Consider the following 13,348-nt stretch of genomic DNA (forward strand, 5'->3'; position numbering starts at 1 on the left):
AGGATCACACCCTTAATAATTAGCCCTTGTTAACTGTCTCAGCATGAGTGCTGTTTCTAACTTGTCACAGAGGTGACCAGACCAAAAAGGCACAGGAGGCAACACTCACTTATTGAAAGATTTTGAGAATATATCTGTAAATTGTGCACGTAAGAAAAGACGCTACAGCAAAACCAAGGCTATTTAGCTCTGCATTAAGTCCTGTATGCACTAGATTTTGGTGGAAGATGGGCGGAAAAAAAAACCCCAAAACCAAAGGACAAACCGTCAGCTTTAGGGAAGCCAGAATAATTTGTCCCCTCTTCCCGATGGAAAAACATTTGTGTCAGTCATTATGTACTGCCAGACAAGAAAAAGGTCTTAGTTAATTTTTAAAACCTTATATTAAAGGTAAAAACCCCACACCCATTTCTTTAACTTCCAGTTTTGTTCTCCCTTTGTGTTTCTGCGACAGCCTCCTTTCTGTTAGCCAAACAGAGATATCTAATGTAGAAACCTGTAACTGCAAAATAAGCCTCCTATTGGCTTTGCCATACAAATGCAAGCTTACCAGCAGTGAGGATAATGTCTTTTTACAGAAACTACACCACCAGTCCAGACACAGAGTGGAAGAAACAAGACTGATCCTGCCTCCTGGGAATTCAAGCATCTCTAGAACAAAATTACAAGCAAAGGTTAATTAAAGGGCACATTCAAAATAAGAATACAATCTGAGTAGCATATTACAACAGGATAATGATATTGAGAATAGAATTATGAAATAGTTATGTCAAAAATGCTTATTGATCACCTACAGAACAGGAGAGGCTGACCTTCCACAGTAGTAAAACATTTTAAATTCCTGACAAAAATTACTGAAATAGTACAGTACTAAGAAATCATTCAGATGGGCAGATGCTGATTTAGAATGGGAATAGTGCACTGTGCTTAATCAGAATTGGCTGTCATTAAGACATTTAGCAAGAAATTACGTTCCAGTTTTCTACTCGGCCTCTACACGTGACTGATGCCACAGAAGTTTGTGCATAGTCTAGTGTTTGGTGGAAGTTCTACACAAATAAGGGAACTAGAGAGGCTGTGGTCTCCACACTTACGTACAAAATTCAGCTGGACACCTTTATAACTAGGAACAGGTGGAGGTATCATACAAATCATATTAAGTTGAGAAATTTTATTTTCTTCAGTTAGGTGAAGACAAATTTCTCAACACAAAACAAGGCAGCAAGAAAGAGGTAAGGGCTCTCAACATCTGTGGGTACTGCCTATACAGATGCTGTACCACCCTGTGCATAAGACACTGAAGCTGTCTAAGTGCACTAACATTGCTCTGTAGTCAAGATCCATCCTGGATCAGTGCCGCACTCCTGTAGTTACTTGCTTACCATTTCACTTACTGAAATACTGTCTAAAAAGTTCTGAAGAAATATACAACAAAGCCTGACTGCTGAAAGCATTAAGTGTCACAGACAGAACATGTTTTTGGGTAGCAGTCCTGAAAACTCTACTCTTCCACCTAACTTCCCACCCCCACATTCAGTAGATATTAAACAAGGAATTAAGTTCTGATATCCCACAGGCCATTTCCAAACACATTATCTATCTAAACTAAAAATTATTTATGTCTTAAGAGGGAAATTGTATTTGCTTTCCTAATGTATGAAATTTAAGAAAACTCCAGTGATCTTGCATATACACTAACACAGAAATATTATAAAAGAAACTGCTCAGAGACATTTGAGACTACTCTGCGAACCAAGTACTCCATCCTTGTACTTGCTTTAAAGACCACACACAAATGCAGCGGAAGAAACAACCTAAAATCACTTCTGTGAGTTGAACAGGAATGCTCGCACAATCACTGGAAATGCTCTTAATTGGTGTGGCTCAGTGGTGCATTTCAGAGCTGTTAGATCCTCTGCCGCTGTGGAACTCTTTTCATGTCCTGGCAATCACAGTCCAGCCTGCAGTTTGTTTATCATATTCAGTATGAGTTTCCGGATCTCCAGCAAAGTGGTATTTACTCCGAGGCAGGGAAGACTGCAGTAATCCAATAAGTTCTCATTAGCCTAAAATGCAGAAACATCTGCTGGGGTCATGAGCTGCTTGCTTGCTCTTGATGAGCAAAGAATCAGCTCCATTGGGAGACAGCGTGAACAAAGAATTGTAGGGTTGGGGGGTGCTGGTGAAGAGGCGAACGGGCCTCGATTATCTCTGGGGCTGCAGCTCCGCTATAGCGCACCAAAGGCAAGAAGGATGCTCCCTTACTTTGACCCCTGGTGACACTATTGCAGGGAGCACAGGAATCGCAGCAAAAAATGCTTTGACTCAGCCCTCCTGAGCCAGTGGTCAAAACAGCCAGGCAACACCAGTGTAACTGAGGAGAATGTGGTCTGAGGTCCCCAAGAAATACCAGAATCTGTGCAGCGCAAATCTAGCTTAAAATTCTCTTTGCCAATTGCTTTTTTAGATAATTAAAGATAATTTTACATGGGACGAGTACTTACATTTCTGTGCTCCCTCCTCACCACTCAGGCTCTCAGACTTAACTGGCTTGTTTCACAATTGCTTTCAATTTTTGGAAGGGAAACAGTGCACCCTCCCAAAACACCTCATGTTAACATTATAACAATTGGTCAATAAGAACTTCTGGCCTAAAAGATGAATACATAGGTAATAAATACTGCACAAGTTCAGACAGAACACAAATCTACATTGATACAAGTTACAGAAGGGAGAACACTGTTAATTCTAGGTTAAAAAAAAAGGCAACATTGATAACCAAATAAAAAAAACCCCTTAAGTTGTTTAGGATTCCAAATTCAGAGCATGTGACATTGTCAGAAAATAAGTGGAAAATACAAAATAAGTGGTGTCACATCTGTTTAGCTTCTGCTCCAGTGATTCTGCAGTTCTTTGTTGTTGTTTGTACAGTGTTAAATATGACAGCATCTAATTCTGTGGCTATTTCAAGGTGGAGGAGCCTAAAATACTTCTGCAAAGAGCTGAAACAGAACCACTTAGAAAGAATATTCAGGAAAATCAAGATAGAAAAGTCTCAGTTCAAAACAGCTTAAAACTCTTTCTTGAAGAGCTGCTTTATCTAACACTTGTTCTACCATTTGTACAAAGAATTACACAAGTGTTCAATTTAAGGAAAAGAACGCCCAGAATGCTCAAATCAACGTCTATGATTCTTCTGAAACAATGAGCGCACATCCCCAAGCACTTCATTGTTTTGTATACGCAACTGGCCTTTAGCTCCGGGACTCCCACTTTGTTTTAGGCTTGGACAGATAACGCCTGCCACCTGCAGCAGCAAGGATGAACTACTTCACCAAAAGATTTAGAGCCTTTAATTGTGACCACGGCACGCCTTTTCAGGAAGGAGAACTAACAGCATTTCACTTCGCTTTACAGTGAAAATTTGTATTGCCGTCTGCTGCTCAAGTAACATTTGGGTATATATATACACACAGTAGTATCTCAGTGGTAGAAAGTCACTTGACAAAAGAGGATGGGTTTAATTTAAAAGTATTTCTTAAAATATTTTTTTTTTAGACCAGCAATGAGGTCTACCATCAAGAAAGCCTAGGAAAGACATTCTGTGTCGTCTGTGCAGAGACAGAGCTATCAAGACACTATCAACTTCATTTTCATTTCACCCCCTCCCCTCATATTTAAGAAGATCCCTCTTAACTTTCCAAGTCTCAGCATGACATACTTACAATAAGCAGGTTAAAGGCATGAGGACACACATCCTAGCAATTATCCAAACTCAGGAAAAATAGTTGTTTGATCAATAGTTTCATCATACAGAAGTCTTTCTACCGAGATCTCCATCCATGAAAAATAAAGATTACTCATTCGCAGCTAACTCATGCCTTGACTGCCTAGTAAAGTTCCCCATCCAGTGGCCAACTCCGTGGGTGCAGCTCGTGCTCCTGCCCCAGAGCATGATCCTCCTGCGTGCAGCACCTATGACTCACGGCCTGAATGGCAGCACACAGGTGAACTATTAGGTGTAGATCATCGAACATGTTGGAGGAAGAAGTAATAGATTAATATCTTAAAATAACACATTGCCTTCCCACTGGCTCACAGGTAAGTTGCTGAAAAAAAAAAAAAAAAACAAAACACCAATATTCTATACAAGGAGAGTCTTAATAGTTTGTTATATATTGACTTCTCATTCAGTGCACTGCACACCTTACTGATTCAGTTACTGTAGCTTAATTTCCTCCTCATTTTTAATGAAAGGAGACAATAATCTAGTTAGATCCCTAGTAATACCAGGAGGAAAGCCTGTATAGCATTTCAAGGAGTGCAAGGAGAGTACTCTAAGTATTCTTTGCCCAGGGCAAAAAGCTTTATAGACACAGCTTACTCCAGAAATGTACCACTATGCAGATAATACAAAACAAATCTGTGGAAAAACCATCACAGGAAGAGGTTGCACAGGTGAAAAAAAAAAAATATATATATATAGCAAGTCTTTCAGAGAAACGCATTCCATGTACAAAAATGGAAAGTATGTGGAAAAAACATGCCACATCTGGCGTGTATGTTCATAACAGAGCACGCTCACTCCCAGGCACTTACTCAGTAGGTAGGTTTGAGGTTTCTCTCCAGGTTCACAATCTTCTGGCCTCAGCACTTTCGGTGGCAGTAGGTCATGCCTTGCCATTGGGACTGGTTAGTGCCTATAAATCCATCACTGCGTGTACTGTGTAGTATTAGCCCTACATAAGCCTAGATGCAAACAAAAGCTTCTGTAGGAGATCGCTGAAGATATTCAAACATGAAGGCTATTGAAATAGCAGTGGAAAATAGTCTTTATTATTAAAAAAAAAAAAAAAAAAAAGGTCCTTAAAGAGAAGGTGTCAGGCTAATACAAAAGCATTTATGGTTTGGATAATTTGTTTCCAAGATAATTAGGCAACAAGTTACCAAAACTTTTCACTTGTTACAAGCGACCAGGCTCCTTCCAAGCATCAGCTTCATTACTCTCTGTCCACGAAGCTTTTCCTCTCAGCAAATCCAGAAAAAAGGGACAATGAAGAGTTCCTCCAGAAGGTGTTCACTGAGTGACCAATGACTGTCGTGACGACAATGACCATGCTGTACAGTCCTACAGATCCTCCTGCTGAGATCAGCAAATGCACAGTACCACATACACAAGTCCACATCTACATTCTGATACTCTGTCCGCTAAGGAACGCTACTTTGGAAAGAGATGCAAATCAGTGCACTTGAAGCCAGGTGCAAGAAAGTAAAACAAGAAGTTTAAGAATATGTAGGTCATATTTGCTAAGAATAACATTTCTTATTATTTACATGTCAGTATTGTTAAGGCAGAAAGTGATGAGAAAGGTGTCACAGAAATTCATGATAAAAAAAATTATGTCTCCTTATGGGCAGCATGCAGAAGAAAACTCAACTTCTTCCGTTAGTAAGCACACATGCTGCTAGTTTCATATCCTGGTATAACTGAAAATTTGGACAAGTTATATGTTCATACAAGAAGTAAAAAGATAACAAGTCCCCTGGCATTGATTTAGTACCCCCCCATTAATAAAACAATACCCGGACTTAGTTGAAGTACCAGTGTTTCACAACATCTAGTCCATGATTTTCTTCACATATTCTTTGGTTATGCAGAGAAACTTCTTTACTAACTTGAAATGACAGGTTCTGCACTTGTGTGAAGCTCCTGGAACAAATGAAGCAAGCTAAATGAATTACTCTGGAAGATAATTAACTCCTGCTTAAGCTGAAAGGCTATGTGCCTGGACATTCACATCATTCTCCTACCATGGAACCACCAGAAGAAAAAAAAGTAAAATGTGAATTTTCTTCCCAAAGGTTAGAATTTGGAGGAGAGGAGCAGCAGATGTCTGGTTTTATGATCTATCAATCTTCAAAGATTTTAGCTATAATCTCTTCTGGGGAAATGAAGGAAGGAAAGCAAATTTATCATGCTTTCTCTCTTCTTCATGCTCTCAGTGATACTTTGTATTTCTTGACACCATACTTGAGAAAAAAAAAAACACCTTTTCTGCTCTCCTCGTACGTCCTAAAGGATTATATATTTGCATGGTTATTATTTAAGACATTGTGCTTCCAGTTCACTTTTCTGTCTCCTGGAGTTCTCCACTCTCCTACATATTTGCACTTTACCAGGACCGTTCTTGCTCACTGAAATTCTCAGCTAAGTGTCAACAAACAGCACACTAAAGCAGTTCACAAACAAAAATCCCCAAACATCTTTGCTTTGACTGTAGGTAGGGTTCAGATGGAAACACAGATGTCTGCTACAAACAGAATTAAACTCAGTGCTATTATCCCCTCAATTAACCTCCTCCAATAAACATCCGGATATACTCTGGTAAGATCTACAGATTTTCCTTTGAATATTTAGCCAATGAGTCTTTTCACTTGATTATTATAAATACCTTTGAATCTCTTTATCCAGTTTCTGAGACACTTCTTTAAGCTCTTTCAGTACACTAGATGCTTTTGCACTTTCTTCCGAGTAGCTCGGCATAAGTTCTGCCAGAAGTTCCTGTGTGATAGTTAACTGCTTTCGCACTTCATCTACAATATGAGATTTTAAAATATTATTCAAAAATGCATGCGGTGGCATCAGTTAATACAAGGTTACTTAGTAGCTGGAGTAACCACAGAAGCAGGTGAACTTTCACAAACACACTATGAGAAAACTGTGAAAGTCAAATTATTTTTAGCTATGAAGATTAACACCAGCAACAGGATATCAAAATTTCTAACCGAGCTGTCATTTAGAGTATGTCAAAGATTTTTACAGGACAATTGCAAGAGAAGAAACAAGTCTGAAACCCAAAATTCCCTGGTCAGTTACATATATTGCTATTGGCATGTACCCCCCCCATGAAATGTATCCAGTTCTTTCCTTTAGCATTCACAAACCAAACACAGCTATCTATTCTTTTCAAGACTTCTTACAAGAATTTTAAGTTCTCAATAAACCTTTTCCATTTGTTTTAAAGTGTAAGCAAGATTATTGTAAATGGTTTAAGAATCTTGTTTCTTGCAGATCAGCAGTTAAAAAATGTAACTTTTCAGCCAGACCTCAGTACAAAACAGAAGTACTATTTTATTAAACAAACATTCCCTGATTCAAGACACCACACAATATATTTAAGCTCTAGCTCTACAGGAAACATGAGCAAGTCTACCCATGTGACTTTACCCCTCAAACACAGAAACAAGAAGAGATCACAGTATTTCTACAACTTGCTTACCCATTAGGAAAAAGAAAGGAGGAGGAATGGCATGAATACAGTTAAAAGATACACTTTCTTTAGCAAATTTCTGTATATGAAGACTGCCTGAGCTTAGAAAGTTGGTTTTTTTTTCTTGCTGCAAGATAAAAAACTTGTTCAACTGCAGTTTAGTGGTTAAACACAGACAAGAATCATTCATAGCAAAACATGTGACTAATGCTGTGGCCCAGTGCTCACACAAGCTCTAAGAGCACACAAAATTCCTCCAGAGGCCACAGATAGATCTAGCAGTAACAATGTAAGAATTTTAGCATATCAAAACCCCACTATTTCTGAAAGTAAATTTGATGAATAAAGCTTTCATACCAAGGTACGTTAGCGTATCTCCTTCTATGTGAATATTTTTTATGGGTAACTCATGTCTAGTGGCATCCAGGGCAAGTGCAAAGCTTTTATATTGCTCTTTAAACTGTTCAGAAACAGGAACAAGGAGAGAAAGAACTTCCATCTGAAAAAGACACATGATGAACCAACACTTCTTCAAAAACAGCCATTTTGTTATTCTGACTCAATACAGAAAAATAATTTAGAAAAAAAACCCGAATACCACTCTCAGATGCTCGTTGACAGAGGAATTCAAGAAGTTTGTGGTATGATACTCCTCTCACGCTGTTTAATAGCTTTGCCTCTACCACCTCAAAATGCCTAGGTCAATACCAGTTTCCTTTTTACCGTAGCTCAGAGGTATCAGCAACATACCAGGCAAAGTGTTTTATATTTGATACTCTGACTGTAGTTAACAGCGTATTCTCCAAAATACAAAAGTCTTGTTTAATTTTTGCAAAGCGTATTTGTTAAAAGCAAACATAGGTTGAGTTTTGCAAATTAATTATTCAAAAATTAATTACTTATTAGAAAACTGTCTCCTTAAAACCAGGCCAGAGCTATTGCTGTCTAACATATAAAATAACACAAGTACAGAACAGAAGATGTTCACTGCTGCTAAGTGTCAGCATCTCAGCTCTAGCCGTAACCGGAATTGCATAACTGCAGGATGTTCACGTTGTTGAAGACACTTGCATCTCCTGTGCACCAACTGTAAACTGCTCTGGCAAGCAGTGCTGCCCCCTTGCCCAACAGCTCTAACTTCTCCTTCCTGCCTATCCACAAGGGACAACACACACGTGACAAAGGCATTACTTAGGTTACTAGAGAGCATTACACACCACAACAGGAAGAAGATATTTATTTTGTTTAAGATGCTCAAAATTGCACCCTATCAGGCCACAGAAGCAGAGAAACACTCTCTGGATAAAGGGCTGCTTAATAAGTGAGCCCGTTTAAATACAGCAGAAGCATAAATTGTAATAAAGCCCACCTGTTTGTCTAACGCATCATCAAGTTTCTGCTCTCTCTCTTTCAGTAGAATTTCACGCTTCAACTCACAGAGCTTCTCCTGTTGTCTCTCCTTTTCTTCACACAACATTAGCAAGTTTTTTTCTGCTTTTTTCTCCAGCTCAGAAAGATTTTTTCCTGCCTATTACATCAAAAAATATTCACAACTAAAGTAATACTACATCTAAGTAATTAACATATTCTGAAGAAATAAATGTAAGCCTCAGATCAGGTCAGAGAGCTTCAATTAACAAATCAGAGACATCATGCAATAAGCACAGTACATTACAAAGCCCCTTTCCACCTTCTTGCCCCACCCTTGCCAATATTTTTTGCAAAGGACAAAATACACATATACACACTGAGTTAACAAAGTCACTGCTACAACCTTGAACTCCGAACGCTCTCACTCACGGTTTTCCCAAAACTTCTACACAGCCCAACTTCATGAAGAACGAACACCAGCTTAATAAACTGGCATTGAATTCACTCCAAGAGACTGAGCAAGTCATACAGTTTTACAACCCTAAACGTATAAAGTCACACAAAAAAAAAATCTCTAACTTCTACACATCAAAAAGCACAAACAAGAAATTAAACAATTCCTCAACATCAACTTATTATATCCAAAGCACCCAACACTTGACTGACTCTCACCTTTACTCTTAGGTAAGTCAAAAGCAGTGTCTGAGATTCCAGCTCTTCCATCAGAGAATCAGAATCATTCCCCTTCAGAAAAGAATATACTAGATGAATTTTGGCATTTAAACAATTATTTTTTTGGTGTTCAGGTAAATTACTGAAAGTCCAATTTGTGCCTAGAATCTTCATCATCAACAAGTCAGCTCAATGAAAGAAGTCTGGGTTTTTAAACAAGACATGTTAATTAAATATACCTTTGTTCCACCACTTTTTATAACATTTTCAGCAGACTTCCATAATACTGGTAGAGAACTTGAAATTTCAGTGCTACACTGAATGAGTTTCCTAAATAAGGCACCTCAAATTAGGTTGTTGAATCAATATTAGTTTGGAGTTCCGAAAATATTTAAAGATAATGTGACATAATTAAAAAGTATGGGCAGGAACAAAAAAAAAAAAAAAAAAAAAAAGGAATCTACTTGAGGATATGCTAAAATTGAAGCAGATTCTTTACCACAAGAAATGGACTCAAAGCTTTGGTCAGTGTTGAGACATCTGATAAGCAAAACAAATACCACTAGGAGCAGAATAGACTTATCATCTGACTTCTGCCAAAAGCCTTTAAATCATCCAGGACCTCAAAGGTTTTACCAAAATTAAAGATAAACAGGACAATTTCTTTTCACACATTTCAAAATAAATATGCTTAACAAACAAAAGCAGTGAGACTCACGCTCTTTTTCGTTTTCCTTTGTGTCCCTGTATCTTGTTTGCAAGCAGAGTTTGAACCAGGAGTCTTTTTGCGGACACTTTTATCTGTATCAGAACAGAAAAGTTATTTCTCTCTTCTACCAAAGTACATAGGGTGGGTCAACATACCATCAGGTTCTTCAAAGGCAAAGATAATTCTAAACTTATGTGTACCAGTAAAAAAGACCTGTGCTCTATTTCTGTCTCTGACAATACTCATGAGAAAACATGGATCACATAAGCATTTAGGTTCAAGTGACAGTTACAGATAGATGTGGTAGAATTTTCAGAGGGACTGATAATCTAACTCCCATCCGTTATAAGAACAAAGACTTGAGAGTATTTTGTTCTTTAACATTTGATCTCAAACAAAATAACAGGGCACCCAATAGATACTAAAAATTGAGAGGTTAATTTAAACCTCAAAGGTCTTAATGCCTCTGCTTAAAGACACTTGAAACCACATTCACCTTATTTAACAAAATCCTTTTGTGAATACAGAAGAATATAAGGGTTACTTATCATCAAGTTAGAGCACACCGCTTAAAAATAATTAAACAAGAAATTGAGTATGAGTGGAAGCTTACCATTAATAGCTGAAAGATCAAGGTCTGGTCGACTAATTTTACCTTCATCTAATAAAGTGGACTGCAAGTCACCTTTCTCAAAGCTACTCTGATTTAATGAGCTAGAAATAACACCTGTAGAAAGAAGCCGTTATCAAACTAAAAGAATTACAACAGTTTCTGCACAAGCTCACAATTTTAAAAGCTTTCACTAATATGTGGCGATCTTACGCAAACCTTTACAGGTTTACTTTATATACACCATTTGCATACTTTACCTAGAGAACATACGTATAATCTACCTGGAGATAAGGTTGCTCAGAATGTTATCCTCTTAAACATTTCACAGTTCAACAACAACACCCCCATGTGAAAAGGGAATAATGTTATTTCCTCAGGATTTCGCAGTCAAGTTCAGGTCTTACCAGAAAATTCTTTTGCAATTCTTGCAAAAGAAATAAAACCAGACTGTTGTTCAGATGGAGATTTTCAGTTATTTACACTGGGTTTATTGAAAAGATTAAATAAAAAAAAGCACAGCAATGGTGAGGGCATAGTAAAAGAGTAGTTCGAAGCCTTGTGCAAAAGGAAAGAGATGACTCAATTCCAGATTAGTTTTTTTTTATCAGAATGTCCAGACAAGAGTTTAATACACTTCAGTTTACAACTCTTAATCCCACACCAAGCTTATTAATTCTTTTGTGTATAGATAGTAACTGGCAGTGATGCAAGTAACACAAAATACCATCTTTTAACACCCTTTTAGAGTTAAGAGTTCAAGAAGTTGGAAATACAAATTCACAAAAAAAAATAGCTTTAAAATTCTTCTGGTAAAACCTACCAGCAGAAGTTTTACATTTCTGAGGAAGAACTGATCTTGGTTTAGCTGTAGAAGATATTTTAGTTGTAGCTGTTGAACAGGAATTCGCTGAAGTATCCTGACAATTAAGAAACAGAAAATACTGAACATAGGCAGTGATTATGATTCTATCTTACCTCCAACTCAAACGCTAACAAAAAAACTACAATCCCAGGGTGTTGTGGTGCTTTGCAAGTCACGGTCCCAAGTTCCTATCTCAGTCTGTATCTAGTAATACACCAGGAGTCCCTCACAACCCCAGCAGAGTAATTTTTTTTCTTGGGTCCTGTTTCCACAAATCTGAGCCACCCCTCAGCCCCCTTCTATCCTTTGCTGAAGGACCCTTGAGCCCAGCAGCGAGGCGTCGAAGTACCTTCTTGGCGTCTTTCTTATCGTACTGCAGGTAGCGAGACTTGACGATTATTCCTCCTGAAGAAGGAGCAAACAGAGCTCAGCCGGGCCCGCCGCCGCGCCTCAGCCGGAGCGGGCTCCCCCCTCACCCCACGGCTACCTTTCCGCTTAGTCTTAGACACTTCTCCGCTCGCCCCCGCAGCGCCGAAGTTGCTCTCCAGACCAGACATCCTGCAAAGACAGAGCGGGAGATGACAACGGCGACGAACGAAAAAAAAAACCAAGAGATGAAACGCTCCCCTTCCCTCAGCTTCCCGCCGCCTCAGCCGCCATTCCGTTCGAACCGCCGCGCATGCGCAGCAACGCCCGCGCGCGCCGGGGGAGGAAGAAGCAGCGCGCCCCCTGGCGGCGCGGAGGGATGAAAGAAGCCGGCCCGCTCAGGGCAGGCGCTCACCCCCGCGGGGCTGCCACCCGCCCGGGCTGCACCCGCAGAGGGCCGCTCCGCTCCCCTCAGCGCCACGGTACAGCGAGAGATGAGGGCCTGGCAACGCCTGCGGCATGGCTGACCCCAAACGTTGTTCTTTCCCCAGGACTTTGCTGGGAGGTGGCCACTCCCTGCAGCTGGTGACCCACGCTAGGGATCCCCTGCGCTGCCCCGGCGCTCTGACAAATCTCTGGAAAAGGGCAGCGAGCACCAGCGACACTCACGGGCGAGGATCCCCTCCGAGGGCGCAACTGGGGTTTTCTGGTTTTGACAGGAATCCACCCACTCCCGCTTCTCGCCGCAGGGCCCTGCCTCAGAAAGCACCTGGCTCCCGAGGAGCAGCCGTTCCCGAGTTGCGCCGGGAGCCGCAGGCGGGGGCGAGGCGGCCGCGCAGAGCCGAGCGCCGGCTGCCACAACCCGCGGCGACGCTTCGCGCCTCCCGCCGGCGCGCATGCGCAGTGCTGCGCGCGGCGCTGAATGGGCGCCGCCCTGCGCCCCCCCCCCCCCCCCCCCCACCCGGAAGCGGCGAGCGGGGCCTGTGGCGGGCGGAGGTGCTCGTCGCCAGCGCTTCGCCCACCGGCTGAGGGAAACGGCGGCGCGCGGCCTCGCTCCCCCCCAACACCGGCGGTGGGCGCTCGTTCTTCTTTCTTCCTCCCTTTCTTCCTCTGTAGGTGACCGAATTCTGCGGCAGCGGCGCCTCAGGGGGACCAGGTCTCACACCGAGCCGGGACGGCGCTGCCCACCGAGCCCCGGGGCCGGTGTGGCGAGGCGGCGGGGGGCTCCTGGCGGGCAGGAGCTGTGAGGCCGTGTCCCTTCTCTCGGGAGCCTGAGGGCCGAGAGGTGGTTCCGCGGGGAGCCCCTCGGGGCGGTGGGCTGCTCGGGGCCGGCGTGGGGCGCGGGCTGGAGCTGTGGGGTGCCCGGCTGGGCTTGTGCCGGGCGGGTGGGCAGATGTGCCGCTGCCGGGGCGTTTGGCGTCTGGTGTGCCCGGAGCTGGACGTGGCCTGAGGGACGGAAGGTGCCTCGCCTCCCGTCTCCCGGC

The 13,348-nt window shown here is 41.7% G+C and overlaps 1 protein-coding gene across 2 annotated transcripts; it reads right to left on the reverse strand.

Moving 5' to 3' along the window:
* Window positions 1-4,814: 4,814 nt before the first annotated feature.
* On the reverse strand, window positions 4,815-12,715 carry HAUS8 (HAUS augmin like complex subunit 8). 2 transcript variants are annotated; one of them, XM_086767620.1, is made up of 11 exons: window positions 12,534-12,715; window positions 11,986-12,056; window positions 11,848-11,903; window positions 11,457-11,553; window positions 10,637-10,750; window positions 10,033-10,115; window positions 9,315-9,386; window positions 8,641-8,799; window positions 7,629-7,770; window positions 6,453-6,594; window positions 4,815-5,710 (listed from the first exon to the last, which is right to left on the reverse strand). In XM_086767620.1, the coding sequence occupies exons 2-11, from the start codon at window positions 12,053-12,055 to the stop codon at window positions 5,590-5,592; spliced, it is 1,056 nt and encodes a 351-aa protein (XP_086623746.1). In that variant the 5' UTR covers window position 12,056; window positions 12,534-12,715; the 3' UTR covers window positions 4,815-5,589. The 2 variants fall into 2 exon arrangements, with proteins under 2 accessions (XP_086623746.1, XP_010124558.1); XM_010126256.2 differs by lacking the exon at window positions 12,534-12,715 and having other exon boundaries at window positions 11,986-12,159.
* Between the last annotated feature and the right edge of the window lie 633 nt (window positions 12,716-13,348).

The sequence above is a fragment of the Chlamydotis macqueenii genome, chromosome 26 (assembly GCF_036417535.1).
Source record: "Chlamydotis macqueenii isolate bChlMac1 chromosome 26, bChlMac1.mat, whole genome shotgun sequence".
NCBI lineage: Eukaryota > Metazoa > Chordata > Aves > Otidiformes > Otididae > Chlamydotis > Chlamydotis macqueenii.